General features: G+C 36.0%; 1 protein-coding gene across 2 annotated transcripts in view; it reads left to right on the forward strand.

Moving 5' to 3' along the window:
• Window positions 1–249: 249 nt before the first annotated feature.
• Window positions 250–12267, forward strand: part of LOC147849967 (putative LRR receptor-like serine/threonine-protein kinase At1g67720) — a 58590-nt gene continuing 46572 nt past the window's right edge. The window contains exons 1-14 of one of the 2 annotated variants that reach the window (XM_087337044.1): window positions 255–1032; window positions 3402–3886; window positions 4838–4973; window positions 5060–5131; window positions 5230–5298; window positions 5520–5591; window positions 5678–5749; window positions 5894–6138; window positions 6816–7027; window positions 7203–7326; window positions 7496–7561; window positions 7682–7865; window positions 8066–8204; window positions 8290–8716. In XM_087337044.1, coding sequence (XP_087193170.1) covers window positions 320–1032; window positions 3402–3886; window positions 4838–4973; window positions 5060–5131; window positions 5230–5298; window positions 5520–5591; window positions 5678–5749; window positions 5894–6138; window positions 6816–7027; window positions 7203–7326; window positions 7496–7561; window positions 7682–7865; window positions 8066–8204; window positions 8290–8547 — 2847 coding nt within the window. In that variant the 5' untranslated portion in view covers window positions 255–319 and the 3' untranslated portion in view covers window positions 8548–8716. Of the gene's footprint in view, window positions 1033–3401; window positions 3887–4837; window positions 4974–5059; window positions 5132–5229; window positions 5299–5519; window positions 5592–5677; window positions 5750–5893; window positions 6139–6815; window positions 7028–7202; window positions 7327–7495; window positions 7562–7681; window positions 7866–8065; window positions 8205–8289; window positions 8717–12267 lie in introns of those variants that run through there. The other variant, XM_087337046.1, reaches the window with a different exon arrangement.

Here is a 12267-nt window from a genome sequence, read left to right on the forward strand (position 1 = left end):
GAAAAAGTGGCATTTAGGGTTACCATCGTTCAAAGGAGAAATTTCTGGAAGGAAACATGGATAGTTGTTTAGCTACACTCAAGAGCTTTTGTTTTTGTTTTTTCCAAGAGATGTGCGAGCAACATGCCTTAGGACATTGTTGAAAACATGATGGCACAAAGTCAACGTGGAACCAAACAAAGAAAAGCAAACAATTTGTGGGAAAGGCCTTCAAATTACATCAAATTGAGAAAGCTTCATCTTTGTCTCTTGGGTGTGTGTGTGATACACCATCCCTTGCTTCCTCCAATAATACTCTTAAGACTCTGATTTTTGTCTCATGGCTCCATACTCACCTCTAATCCTCCTCCTCATTGTGGCTAGTGTCACAGCTCCGGGGGTGTGCGCCCAATCCCCTCCCGGATTCCTCAGCATTGATGTCGGATCCACGGAGACCACGAATTACACCGACCCAACAACCGGCATCGTATGGACCCCGGACACCATCTTATGGCCCCAGGTCGCGGATTGGTCGACCACCTCCACCCTCGGTCCCCCGTCGGCCAATTCCGCCGACCAGAAGCAATACCAGTCGTTCCGATACTTCAAACCACCTCCAAAATCCGCAGGGCTCCCTAGCCCTACCAAGTTCTGCTACTCCCTCCCTGCCAAAGCCAACAACTACTACTTGATCCGTGTTTCCTTCTGGTGCAGCACGAAACTCGCATCGGCCTCGTCCCGTGTCCCCGGGGTCCTCAGTTTCCACATCATCATTGACAGCTACGTGGGGCCGCAGATCAATGTCTCTCTCCCACAAACAATTGCGTTCGTGGAGGAGTACTATGTGCAAGCTCTTGATGGGAGCACGTCGGTGAACCTTTGCTTGTCCGCGGAGTCCAATGTAAGCGACGCTCCATTCATCAACAGTATCGAATTGCGGCCTCTAGTAGACACCTTGACAGCCCTCAAGGTCTTGACCAGCTCTAAGAGTGCATTACGGGGCCCGATTCGTTTCGACTTGGGTGCAGCGGATAACAGCCCCTTGATTCTCAGGTAAATAAACTTGCCATTGCATACATCAAGTACAAGCACAAGCTCTAGGGAATGTATGTCATATATATTGTTGATTGGGTTAGTCACATACGTACATCTCAAAGGAGCTTATGGTTATGTGAACTCAAACATGTGGGATAGTTGTCTCCAAATACTTCCTCTATGACCTTTGCGAGATTTGACACCACAAATAAGCCTATGAATACTATTGAATTCCCAAGCCAGAGAGAAACAACCTTAACATAACATGGACGAGCTGCGATTATATAGTTAGTCAAATCATTTGCGGAATACTGAGAGTAGCATGGCATAATTGCATGTAATCATCTTTTGCCAATATGCATATTATATAAAAACTTCACTGACTAGTACAAGAATTGGAAACATAAGTATATTGTGGATTTTTACTCATGACTAGGGAGTCTTAATGAACAACAAATTATCAAAATTACGCAAAAAAGCACGAACATGTTATGAAGTCCTTCAAGAATTGATCAAAGTTTTGCAATCTTACAATGTTTGGAATGGTAGAAAATTCATTCAATAAAATTGGGGTGAAAATTCCCAACGATTTGTCAAGAATGTCTCGGATTTCACTTGACGAGTACAAGAGTTTTCTATATATTACTAATCACCACACAACTAAAAACTTCATTTCAAATAGATATCAATCTTATCTAAAGCTTTAGCATTATGAAAGTGAATAGTTTGGTGATTTTGACATTGCCAAAACATCTACACCCTCATCACATCAAACTGTAGCAACCTTATATAATGCCTTTTTTACATTTTCCACCAAATTATCATGATAAATGAGAAATATGTTTCAAAAAACTTTGAGTTCTTTTGTTGTATTGAACATACTATAAGAGCCAAAATGAAGATCGATGACTATTTAAAAAAGGATTTGTGTCATACACAAAGTGATGCAGTGTCACGAAATGGGTTAGAAAAAATAATTTCATGTACTTTTGTTTTCTCACCTTAAGCAATCCTTTCTCTAGTTGGATGTGTTGAATTATCTCTCTCTTGTACTTAAAAGACCCTCTAGAATACTCCGAAAAATTTCTTGTGTAAAATAAAGATAGCGCATAACTTTACCGTCACTAGATTTTGAATTTTCAAAAGTATTTAAAAATGAATGTTCCCATGTATCAAAGTTAGAATCAAAAGACATAATACTTTTACCAAAGGAACAGATAGTCTTCCAAGTTCCAATGTAAAGGGTTAATTCAGTTTATATCAAGGTTTTTCTAGTTTAGCCTCCAAATTGAGAGGATTAAAAAAAATCGGAAGCTTAAGGTTCATTTGACACAATGTTAAATCCAATATTTTGAAGCAACTCGCCTAATCTTAAAATATGGATCAATATATAGTTCACATAAGGAAGATGCAAGTTTGATGAAGAATGCCTTGCTCAATGCCCCATTTATTCCATGAAACAAGATACCACAAGATTGTTATTATGTTAGGGTTCCTTTTCATGTGAAGACACACCACCACATTATAGCTATCTATGTCTGCAGACGGTGGTCTGGGACACCGGCAGGGGACTTGGTTTGTCCCTCGCCCTAACTAAGGGTGGTCGGGTGGACTAGCACCCTTTCTTCCTTATTTTCCTCTATAATTTTGGTTAACATTAATTAAGATTCTAACAATCAACATAGCAAGTCAGATGACTAGCTAATGCATCCTCAACCCAACTACTAGCTCTAGAACTTCCGTAATTGGATATCCCAAAATTGCTTTGTTAACATATTTTCGGTTATAAAATAACAAACATATATTGTGGCATTGAAACATAGCATTTGTGCTTGAAATAACATATTTTCAGCTATAAAAACACTAGAATATATATGTTTAGATAGTCTTTCTAGTAGCGTTGCAATGTATGCATCATACATATCTTGCATACACATTAATGGTGACTCACTATAAGATTTCAAACTCAAATTTGGATAAGCTATTGAAAAAGATCAATCGACATGCTCATGTAGGCGCATAACAAAACATTTTACTATAAACTTTCATTTCCTATTCACATGAAGAAAAGTACAATAATTTTCATTAATAATTCTTCACATTTCGGTGCAACACGACACCAAAACACCTTGTGATACAAATGCATTCTTTTATAATGTTATCCCATATTGCTTGTGGCCGAGATAAAAGGGATGTAAAAACCAACATTTTAAAATTGTACAACCATATAGACGATGGCAAATCTTAAAACCAAGTGGGTATGGCAAGCATGAATGTGCCTTTCAATGTGGACATGTCATTATGAGTGCTCATCGGAGAAATGTGGGAGCATTAAGTAGCTTGTGCATTCAGAATAATTCCAATAACATTGGTCAACAAAATTGCAGATTCCCAACCGATAGTTTGGATAGGTTCTGGTTCACGAAAACGGCTGGCCCTATAAACATGACGAGCAACACGGTAGACGTGTCAGGCATGACGGACCATGTCCCAATGGTAGTGATGCAATCGAATGTGATGGCCAACACAACAACTGGGCTCCAATATAACTTTAGCCTTCCCGGAAAACACCTTTACTCCATCAACTTGTTCTTTGTAGAACTAGATCCTAAAATTGGAATTGGCCTACGTGTCTTTGACGTCGGTGTGAACGGAGCAACGACCCTCCCAAATGTTGACATATTGAATGGTACTAATGGACTCTATCGTCCATACATTGTTTATACACGTACTGCCTTTGGTCCATACACTGATTATGTCCTTATCACACTCAAGCCTTCCTTGTCTACCTTATACCTCCCTTCTCTCGCCGCGCTTGAAGTCATGCAAGTCTTTGACAACCCCATGGTTGTCTCCACCTTGTTTGATGATGGTAAGGGCTTGCTTAACTAACATTCCATAATTTTTAGGGTAATTTTGTTTTGTCGAGGAAGCTCCTACATTATAATTAGAGTTCTAGGAACAAGCATGTCATAATGATTTGAAAGCAATGATTATTGTGTAACTCTTGTTTTTCAACAATTGATATGTATGAGAAAATGTAAGGTGATGACTATATTTATTCCATTATAAGCAGACTTGTAAGTATAACCATGTCATCATTTATATGAATGCAATGAATATTGTGTATATGCTAGTTTGTTCGAATACTGATATCTATGACAAGTGTAAGGTGATGAAGATATAGTGAAGGTTATGACTAGTATCTGCACATAGTGTAGTTGGACCTTGATATATTTGTCAACTATACATGTATATATGTCCACACTTCGATTGTCCCTTATTTTGGTAAATGAACTAATCAATGCTTAAATCATTGTCCATATTTAATCTCAAATCGGTCTAGATATGCTTAACAAATAAACGAACCAGTGCATGCATTGACTTTATGGGTTGATTCCAAATTATACTTTTGTTGTGTATTATGGAAAGTGTAGATGTAAACATAAGAGTTTGAAGAACAACAAATTCATTGTTCAAACCATGAATTCCCATAATTAGTGTTGTAAAAGTATGAATTAGAAGAATTTAAATAAAGCAATACTAGTTAACATAATCTAGACTATTTTCTATAAAAGTATAAAGTCAATAGGCTTTGAAACTAATGTTTAGCATGTAAAGCCTTGTTTTCATAACAAATACATAAACATCATTTCAAAGTGTTTCCATCAATACTATCATAGCAATGTTCAATAATTCCCTTTACAATTCACTAACTTGATGGTGTTAGTGATCTATATCAGTCTTCTGCTGACATTCAAATTTCTTTGATATATTGAGCCAATACATTTAGTAATGTGAACAATTGGCGCTATTTGAATAGAATCGAGCATACAAGGGATAACGAGCACCTTCTCAAATATGAGTATCTTCAAGGGAGATCCATGCTTGCCATTGGATTACAAATACCCATGGATAGCTTGTAGTGAAAACATTTCTCCTCCTAGGGTGAAATCTATGTGGGTACACTACATTCAAAAGTATAGTATTCACATTGTGTCAAACAAAAAATTATCATTTAACTAGTGACAATTGTTGATTATAGATACTTATCTAATTACAACCTAGCGGGAAGTTTTCCCCCAAGCATCAACAATCTTGATCAACTTGTTCAAATGTAAGACAAAGCTTTTACACTTTTTATCTAGATATATAATATTTTTGAGACAATATTCAAATTGTGCAAAAAATATGATCAACAACCACATCATGTAGATTTCTAGATGGGAATGCTTTGGAAGGACCACTCCCTGATTTGAGCAATTTGCTTTACCTTGAAGTGTTGTAAGTGTTCTTTACTAACACTAAGTTACTACATCCCTATATGTAAGTATGTATGTATGTATAATAGTTTATGTGTACCTCATTAAGCATGATTTCTTTAAATAAAAAATTGTTGGCAAAGATATTTTGTAGTATTCCCGTATTTAGGTATGCGATACATAAACAATGAAAATGTGTATCTGGTTCATAAATACACTTGCCTAAACATGTCAATTGTATAGGAATCTGAGCCATAACAAATTGAGTGGACCAATCCCTACTTCACTAGGGGAATTGACAAAGTTGAAATACCTGTAAGAATCCTAGTTTTCTCTAAATCACAAATGTTTTGTATCATTGTTACCTATGTTGTTTTCTTCTCATTAACATTCATTTCTAGTGATTTGACACACAACAACTTTAGTGGAGTGGTTCCAACTGCACTCCAGCAAAAGAAAGGACTTGTTTTCAAGTATGTTTAACAATTCACTTTCCTAATTGTCTAATTTGAATACAACTTAATATTATTTGTGTTGTCGGAAAAAATATATAGCGTGTTATTGAAAACATTGTTTCTGGTTAACAAGTATTTGAGCATTGATATCATCATTTGTAGGTATGAAGGAAACGAATTTTTGTGCGTTGCAACGAATGCTAGTTGCTTGAGCACTCCACCAGTTTTATCAACAAAAAATAACACACCTTTGATTATTGGAATAGTGTGTGGTGTTTTACTTGTACTTATTGTGATAATAGTTGTATGCATTTGCGTATGGAAGAGGCGGCAATCTCCTCAACAATCTGCAAGTCATAAAACGACAACTCAACTAAATACAACTAAAACAGACTACCTAGATCATGGTAATGACTATATTTTTAGTTGCATGTCAATAAACATCAACAGTTAATCTAATTCAAGTTGATATATATATGTTTTGCTTTAAATCTGTATGACATACCCATTTAAATCCTAGATCTAGAAAAGTTTAAATCTGAATTATATGTATATGATTGAAATGGATATCTACCAAGATCTTTATCAATTCTCAATTTTAACATTCTTATAGGTCCAAATTTGATGCCATATATACTTTGATTCTTGTCTTCATAGTATGCGAACATATTTGTGTTTATTTCATGGATCATGGTTTGCCATCAATGAAAGTACTCGAGCTCAACAACCAAATTAGCCCACCTTCACCACCATGTCATATTGGTGGGCCATTGCCCTATTTGCATGGAGCTTTTAGGAAGCCATAGTGCATATTTGCATGTTCCTGAAATCAAATCTAATTAGAAATGACCTTTTAATGCTTAAGTGAAAAAAAAAAGTAGCCAAAATAACATTTTCTTACAAACGTGTTGATTGGTAAAGTATTGCCGTGTTGAACATGAATACCAATTCAAAGTTCTTGTCATTTCGTCATGAAAGGTTTCATAATTCATAGGGGTAACACAAGTTCACAAAGATTTGGAATTTAATTTAATTTAATCGAATAATTATAAATGAGCTAACATTTCCTGCATATATTGTCTAGTTGTTAGCCATACAAGAGTACTTAAAGCTACAAATGTTGCACAAAGATTCAATTTTGAAGACATTCAGATAGCGACAAACAATTTCACAACAACCCTCGGTAAAGGTGGTTTTGGCATTGTATATAAGGGCATTCTAACGAATGGAGTTGTTGTGGCAGTTAAAGTTTTATCCAATGCATCACATGAAGGAGTAGAAGAATTTCTCAATGAGGTAGTTGCCTAAATGGATTATCCAATTCCCTTCTATATTACTAATGAAATGCATATATACACTTCATTCTATAAGCTTAATTGACTTTTGATTCGTGACTTGTTACTAGGAATGATGGGAGAATTCCTAGTGAGCACTTGCTAATTTGTTGTTTTTCTTAACATTTGGACTATAGGTCACTCTTCTCTCTCGAGTGCATCATAAGAACCTCGTGGAGTTGGTAGGATATTGTATTGATAACAAGTTGGTACTTGTTTATGAATTTATGCCGGAGGGATCATTTTTTGATGCTCTTTTTGGTAAGTATCCTAACATCTCCTCTAAAATATATGATCATCATATATACCTAAGGTAACACAATAAGAGATCATGACATTATTTTTTATATTACTCATGTTGTGTTACTTGGTTGTCATTTTGTATAAAATAATAACACATTGAAATGTGTTTCATGAAAAACAATGATAGGCAATACACAGACAAAAACCTTAAAGTGGAGAGAGAGATTGCAAATTTTGTTAGATGCTGCTCAAGGTGATAAATTTTAGTTAAATTAACGTTTAGTCAATAGTATATGTATGAGTGTATGTGTGCATTTATGGTATTTGAAGCTTTTCAAGAATCTAAACTCATCTTAAAAGGCATTCCTTGTAGGGCTTGCTTATCTACACACTGGATGCAACTCTTTGATCATCCATAGGGATGTCAAGAGTAGTAACATTTTGTTGACCAAAAAGTTAGAAGGAAAAATGTCTGATTTTGGTATATCAAGGCTACAAGCCAATGTCGAGGTCATCTCAACAAGGTTGATCGGTAGCATGGGATATTTGGATCCTGAGTATGTTTTCATATATTCCCTTAATACATACAATGTTTTTGAAGTCATCATTTTAAATTATTTAATCTTAATTAACACAACTATTTGCAGTAGCTTTTGATGTTTAGGGTGAAACTTGAAGTTTTTATCAAGAATGTAGTTTGTGAAACCACAAATTACTACCCAAAATCATGACTTCCTTCAATGGCCTTTTAAATTAGGTATGCAACGACATTCAAATTGACAGAAAAAGTTGATGTATATAGTTTTGGGGTAGTTTTGTTCGAAGCTATGTGTGGTCGACCTCCTTTAATAAGAGACACAAAAACAGGAAATATTGACATTCACATATCCCAATGGGTAATCATCATTTGTGCCATTATATTTGAGCTTAGGGAACATTTTGTTTAGATTACAAAATTAATTTTGGTTTCAAGTGCTTTAGGTGAAACCATACTACGAGCAAGGTGAAATAGAAAAAATTGTCGACAAAAAACTTGGCAATGACTACAACGTATCATCTATATGGAAAGTGGCTGAGATAGCAATGGCATGTGTCCAATATGAGGGGAGCAGACGGCCTGAAATGAATATTGTTTCCAGTGAATTGATGGACGCCATAAGATTAGAATCTGGTTATGTTGGAGTTTCACCTGTCACAACAGGAGAATTTTTCTCTTCAACAGAAGTGCAAGCTCGATGAACTAATATAAACGCATAATGACAAATGATTATTATGTTATTGTATTGTTTTATTTATTCGTTGAATAAGTTTCCTTTCTGCAAGCTATGGGAAAATTTCGTGTGTGTACCCTTCAATTGAAGAACGATGGGTTTTCCTGATGTGAAATAACCGAAATTATGTTTATACATATGTGAAGAAGCATGCTTACTTATTAGCAAAATTGGGTACTATATTTTGTCATTGGAACTCTTTTTAGCCCACTCAAGAATGCTTTGTTTGCAATGCATGTAGTGTTTAGGCTTACAATCACTTGAATTAGAATTGTGATAAGAACTTAACATAATTTGTTCTCAAAAAGAAATATAGGCACTAACCAAGTTTCAATTCTCACAGAAATGTTGGTCCTGAAGCGGAACCATTTGGATAAATTGTTTTGTTAAATTCCCTCACGTTCTCACGCAAATGTTGCGTGATCACTCATACTTGTGCTACTTAAGCTTGACAATTTGGAACCTTCACCCAGTAAGACATGATACCGATGGAGGGTTGCTTAGGATGACAAATCTTATTTGTGTCTAGTGTTGGACAAGATGCTTCTTTGCCTCTCTCCCATTCAACCTTCTTGTGCTCCTTTTACACTTTACCTTTGCAAAGGCCTTCGTGCTTATTTTTGTGGAAAGCCTTTGTGCGTTTGTAGCCATTCGTGTAATTGTGAATTCAATGTAACCGTGGCCTCTGTGTAATTCGGGCTTGAGTGTGCTCCCAAGCTATATGCTTTACGCTCTTGTAAGGTCCTTATGCTTTCATTTTGTTCAAAGGCTTTGTAATTTTAGGCCTTCGTGAGGTTTCGGGCTTCACATGTTCATGGGTACTTGAGCATTCACGGCCTCTATGAATTCATGGACCTTCATGTGCATGAAAGATCTGTGCTTTTTGCTTTTTCTTTGGTGTTTTTATTTATTTAAAGAGTTCGTGGTTCCAAGAGTTCATGGGCTCACAACCTTTGCACATTTGTGGATATTCATAGGCTAGTAGATTTTGTGCATTCTTGGGTCTTCATGTGCTTTGTGGTCTTTGTGGACTTCTAGCCTTTGTGCATTCGCTCTAGGGTTAGCATTACTCGTTGTCTTGATGTGGGGAGGTCACAATACGAAATGCATCAAACTTAGGATACATGAAAGGTTGAGGGATAGGACAAAAGTATGACAAGAAGGATAAGAGACATGTTGAGGTTGAAGACAACAAAAAGATATAGTTCAAATAGCAAGAGCTTACTAATGGAATGAAAAGGTCTAGTGCTCTAATCACGCAAAGGCATTATGTGAATCTCAATGATCAAACAAAGGAAATGTATATGAACGGACATTGTAATCAATATTTTCTCACACCAAGTCCCCAAAGAAGATATGTGAATTTAGTGTATGTTAAAAGAAAGAATATTATTGAGATGCTAGAACTTGAGATTCTTGTGAAAGGGACACGAGATTTCATTGTTAGGGGGGTTTATTTTAAACAAGGCAGAAGGATTTCCAAAACTCTATTTGAGCACAAGATTGCAAATCAAGTGGTTGTTCAAGATGGATGATGAAAAAAGGTGACAAAGTCATCGTTTGCATGTCTATTGAACTAAAACGTGAGGACCCCCCTCTTGAAGCTCTTCTTATTCATATACTTCTATTTTACGTACATATTGTGGTTTAAGCCACTCCACGTAATGAATTCAAAATTGATATCTTTGTATCTAAATTGATCCCATAAACTTTTGATGTATCTATCATGTCCTCTCAATATCTATATTGAAATTATTTCTAGAAAACCTCCTGTCTATGCTATTTGGGATTTAACAAGGGTTGCACTAGATTTTTTAGCTTGAATATTTGAGAAAGGTACAAATAGATACATGGAAATGGTGCAATTTCAACGGAAACCCAATTCCGGGATGGGCTTTGGGTAGTTGTTGCATCAACATGAAGAAATCACTATGACGGTTTATTTTAAACAAGACAAAAATGTTGCAAAAACTCTACTCAAGCACAAGCTTGTGAATCAAGAGGGTGTTCAAGTTGGACGATGAGAAAAGGAGACAAAGTTGTCGTTAGTGTGTCTATTGAGCTAAAACTTGAGAACTTCCTCTTGAAACTCTTTTGATTCACATACCTCTATTTTATGTACATATTGTTGTTTAAGACACTTCCTGTAATGGAGTCAAAATTGATATCTTTCTATTTGATTTGATCCTATAAACATTTGATGTATCGTGTCCCCTTAATATATATATGAAAATTATTTCTAGAAAACCTCTTATCTATGCTATTTGTGATCTAACAAGGGTTGCAGTAGATTTTTTTGGTCGATGATTTGAGAATGTTGCAAAAATATACGCAAAAATTGTGTAATTTCGACGGAAACCCAATTCTGGGATAGGGCTTTGAATAATTGCAACATCATCATGAAGGAATCACTACTAGGATCAAATCGGATTTTTGGATTGCGAATTTCACTACTTTTTGGATTCTCAATCCTACCAGGCCAACGAAAGCCAATATCCAAAGAAAAAAGTGACAAATTTGTAATCTTGAGAAAAATTTAATTTCTCGAGTGCAATGTTAATGTCGAGTAAATTTCCTCTAGTGCCATGTCAACATGGAGGAAATATTCCTCAAGTGCCACATGGCATCGAGGAATTGTCTTGCTGAGCCATTTGAAATACGAGGAAATTTTCCTTAGAGTAACTTGGCATTCTAGGAAAATTTCCTCGATGCCACATGTAATGGCATTGAACCTTGACAAAAGCTCAAGATTAAAGCTTTCAACTCGAGTCAAGGATCTTCCACAAGTTCGATGTTGCGAAGTTATGCATGTACTTGTGCTACTTGAGCGGGACCACCGGGGACTCGAAGGCTCGTGAGAGTCGAATGATCATTAGAGTTGAAAGATCATTAGACTCAACGGCTCTGCAAAGTTGAATGATCATCAGAGTTGAAAGATCGTTAGATTCAAAGACTCTGTAGAGTTGAATGCTCGTTATAGTCGAAGATTCGTAAGAGTCGAAGGCTTCTTAGAGTCAAAGGAAGCGATGACGAGAACAACGAATTATATGTAATATTAGGATAAAATCAGGTAATTAACCCAAAGAATTGAAGATTTTGAATGGATTCTACCAAACCATGTCCAAGTTGTCCTCTTTATTGGCTAAAAGCATTGGATTACGCAAGCAATTCCATTTATAAAATAGGGTTTACAAGATTTTGGAGTATTTGATTACAATAGTGGTAAATTTCAAAAATTAAACGTGAACTTGGAACCCTAAATTTCACGAAGAATATGTAAATATGCCATGGGGAATAAAAAGAAGAAGACAAAAAAAAAAAAGAATAATCGGCAAAGATAAGTTCTTGAGTGAAACTTTAGGGGGAAATCCTCGAGTTTTGGTGTGCTCTCCCACCGATCAACGACCACATCACCTGTTGGTGATGTTGGTCATTAATGTCCTCTTAATTCGCTAACCTAGCTTCCGCGTGTCATACTTCGGTGGCGTTTCCATGTCTTTTTGTTTTCTCCCCCCCCACCCCCCCTAAATAAGTGTTCTCTTCACTCTTTTATAGGATGAGATGAAAGAAGTTTTTTTTCCAAATAAAAGTAGGTGGTTTTTTATTTTAGCACACGTCATGTTTTTTCCTTCCTTTAATAAAGTCACAAAAATGTATTGCTGTCCACACCTTCGATTTAACTAAATTC

Source organism: Azolla caroliniana, unplaced genomic scaffold, assembly GCF_043228905.1.
Source record: "Azolla caroliniana isolate FFs.n. ecotype wild unplaced genomic scaffold, voAzoCaro1.0.p SCAF_22, whole genome shotgun sequence".
Lineage (NCBI taxonomy): Eukaryota > Viridiplantae > Streptophyta > Polypodiopsida > Salviniales > Salviniaceae > Azolla > Azolla caroliniana.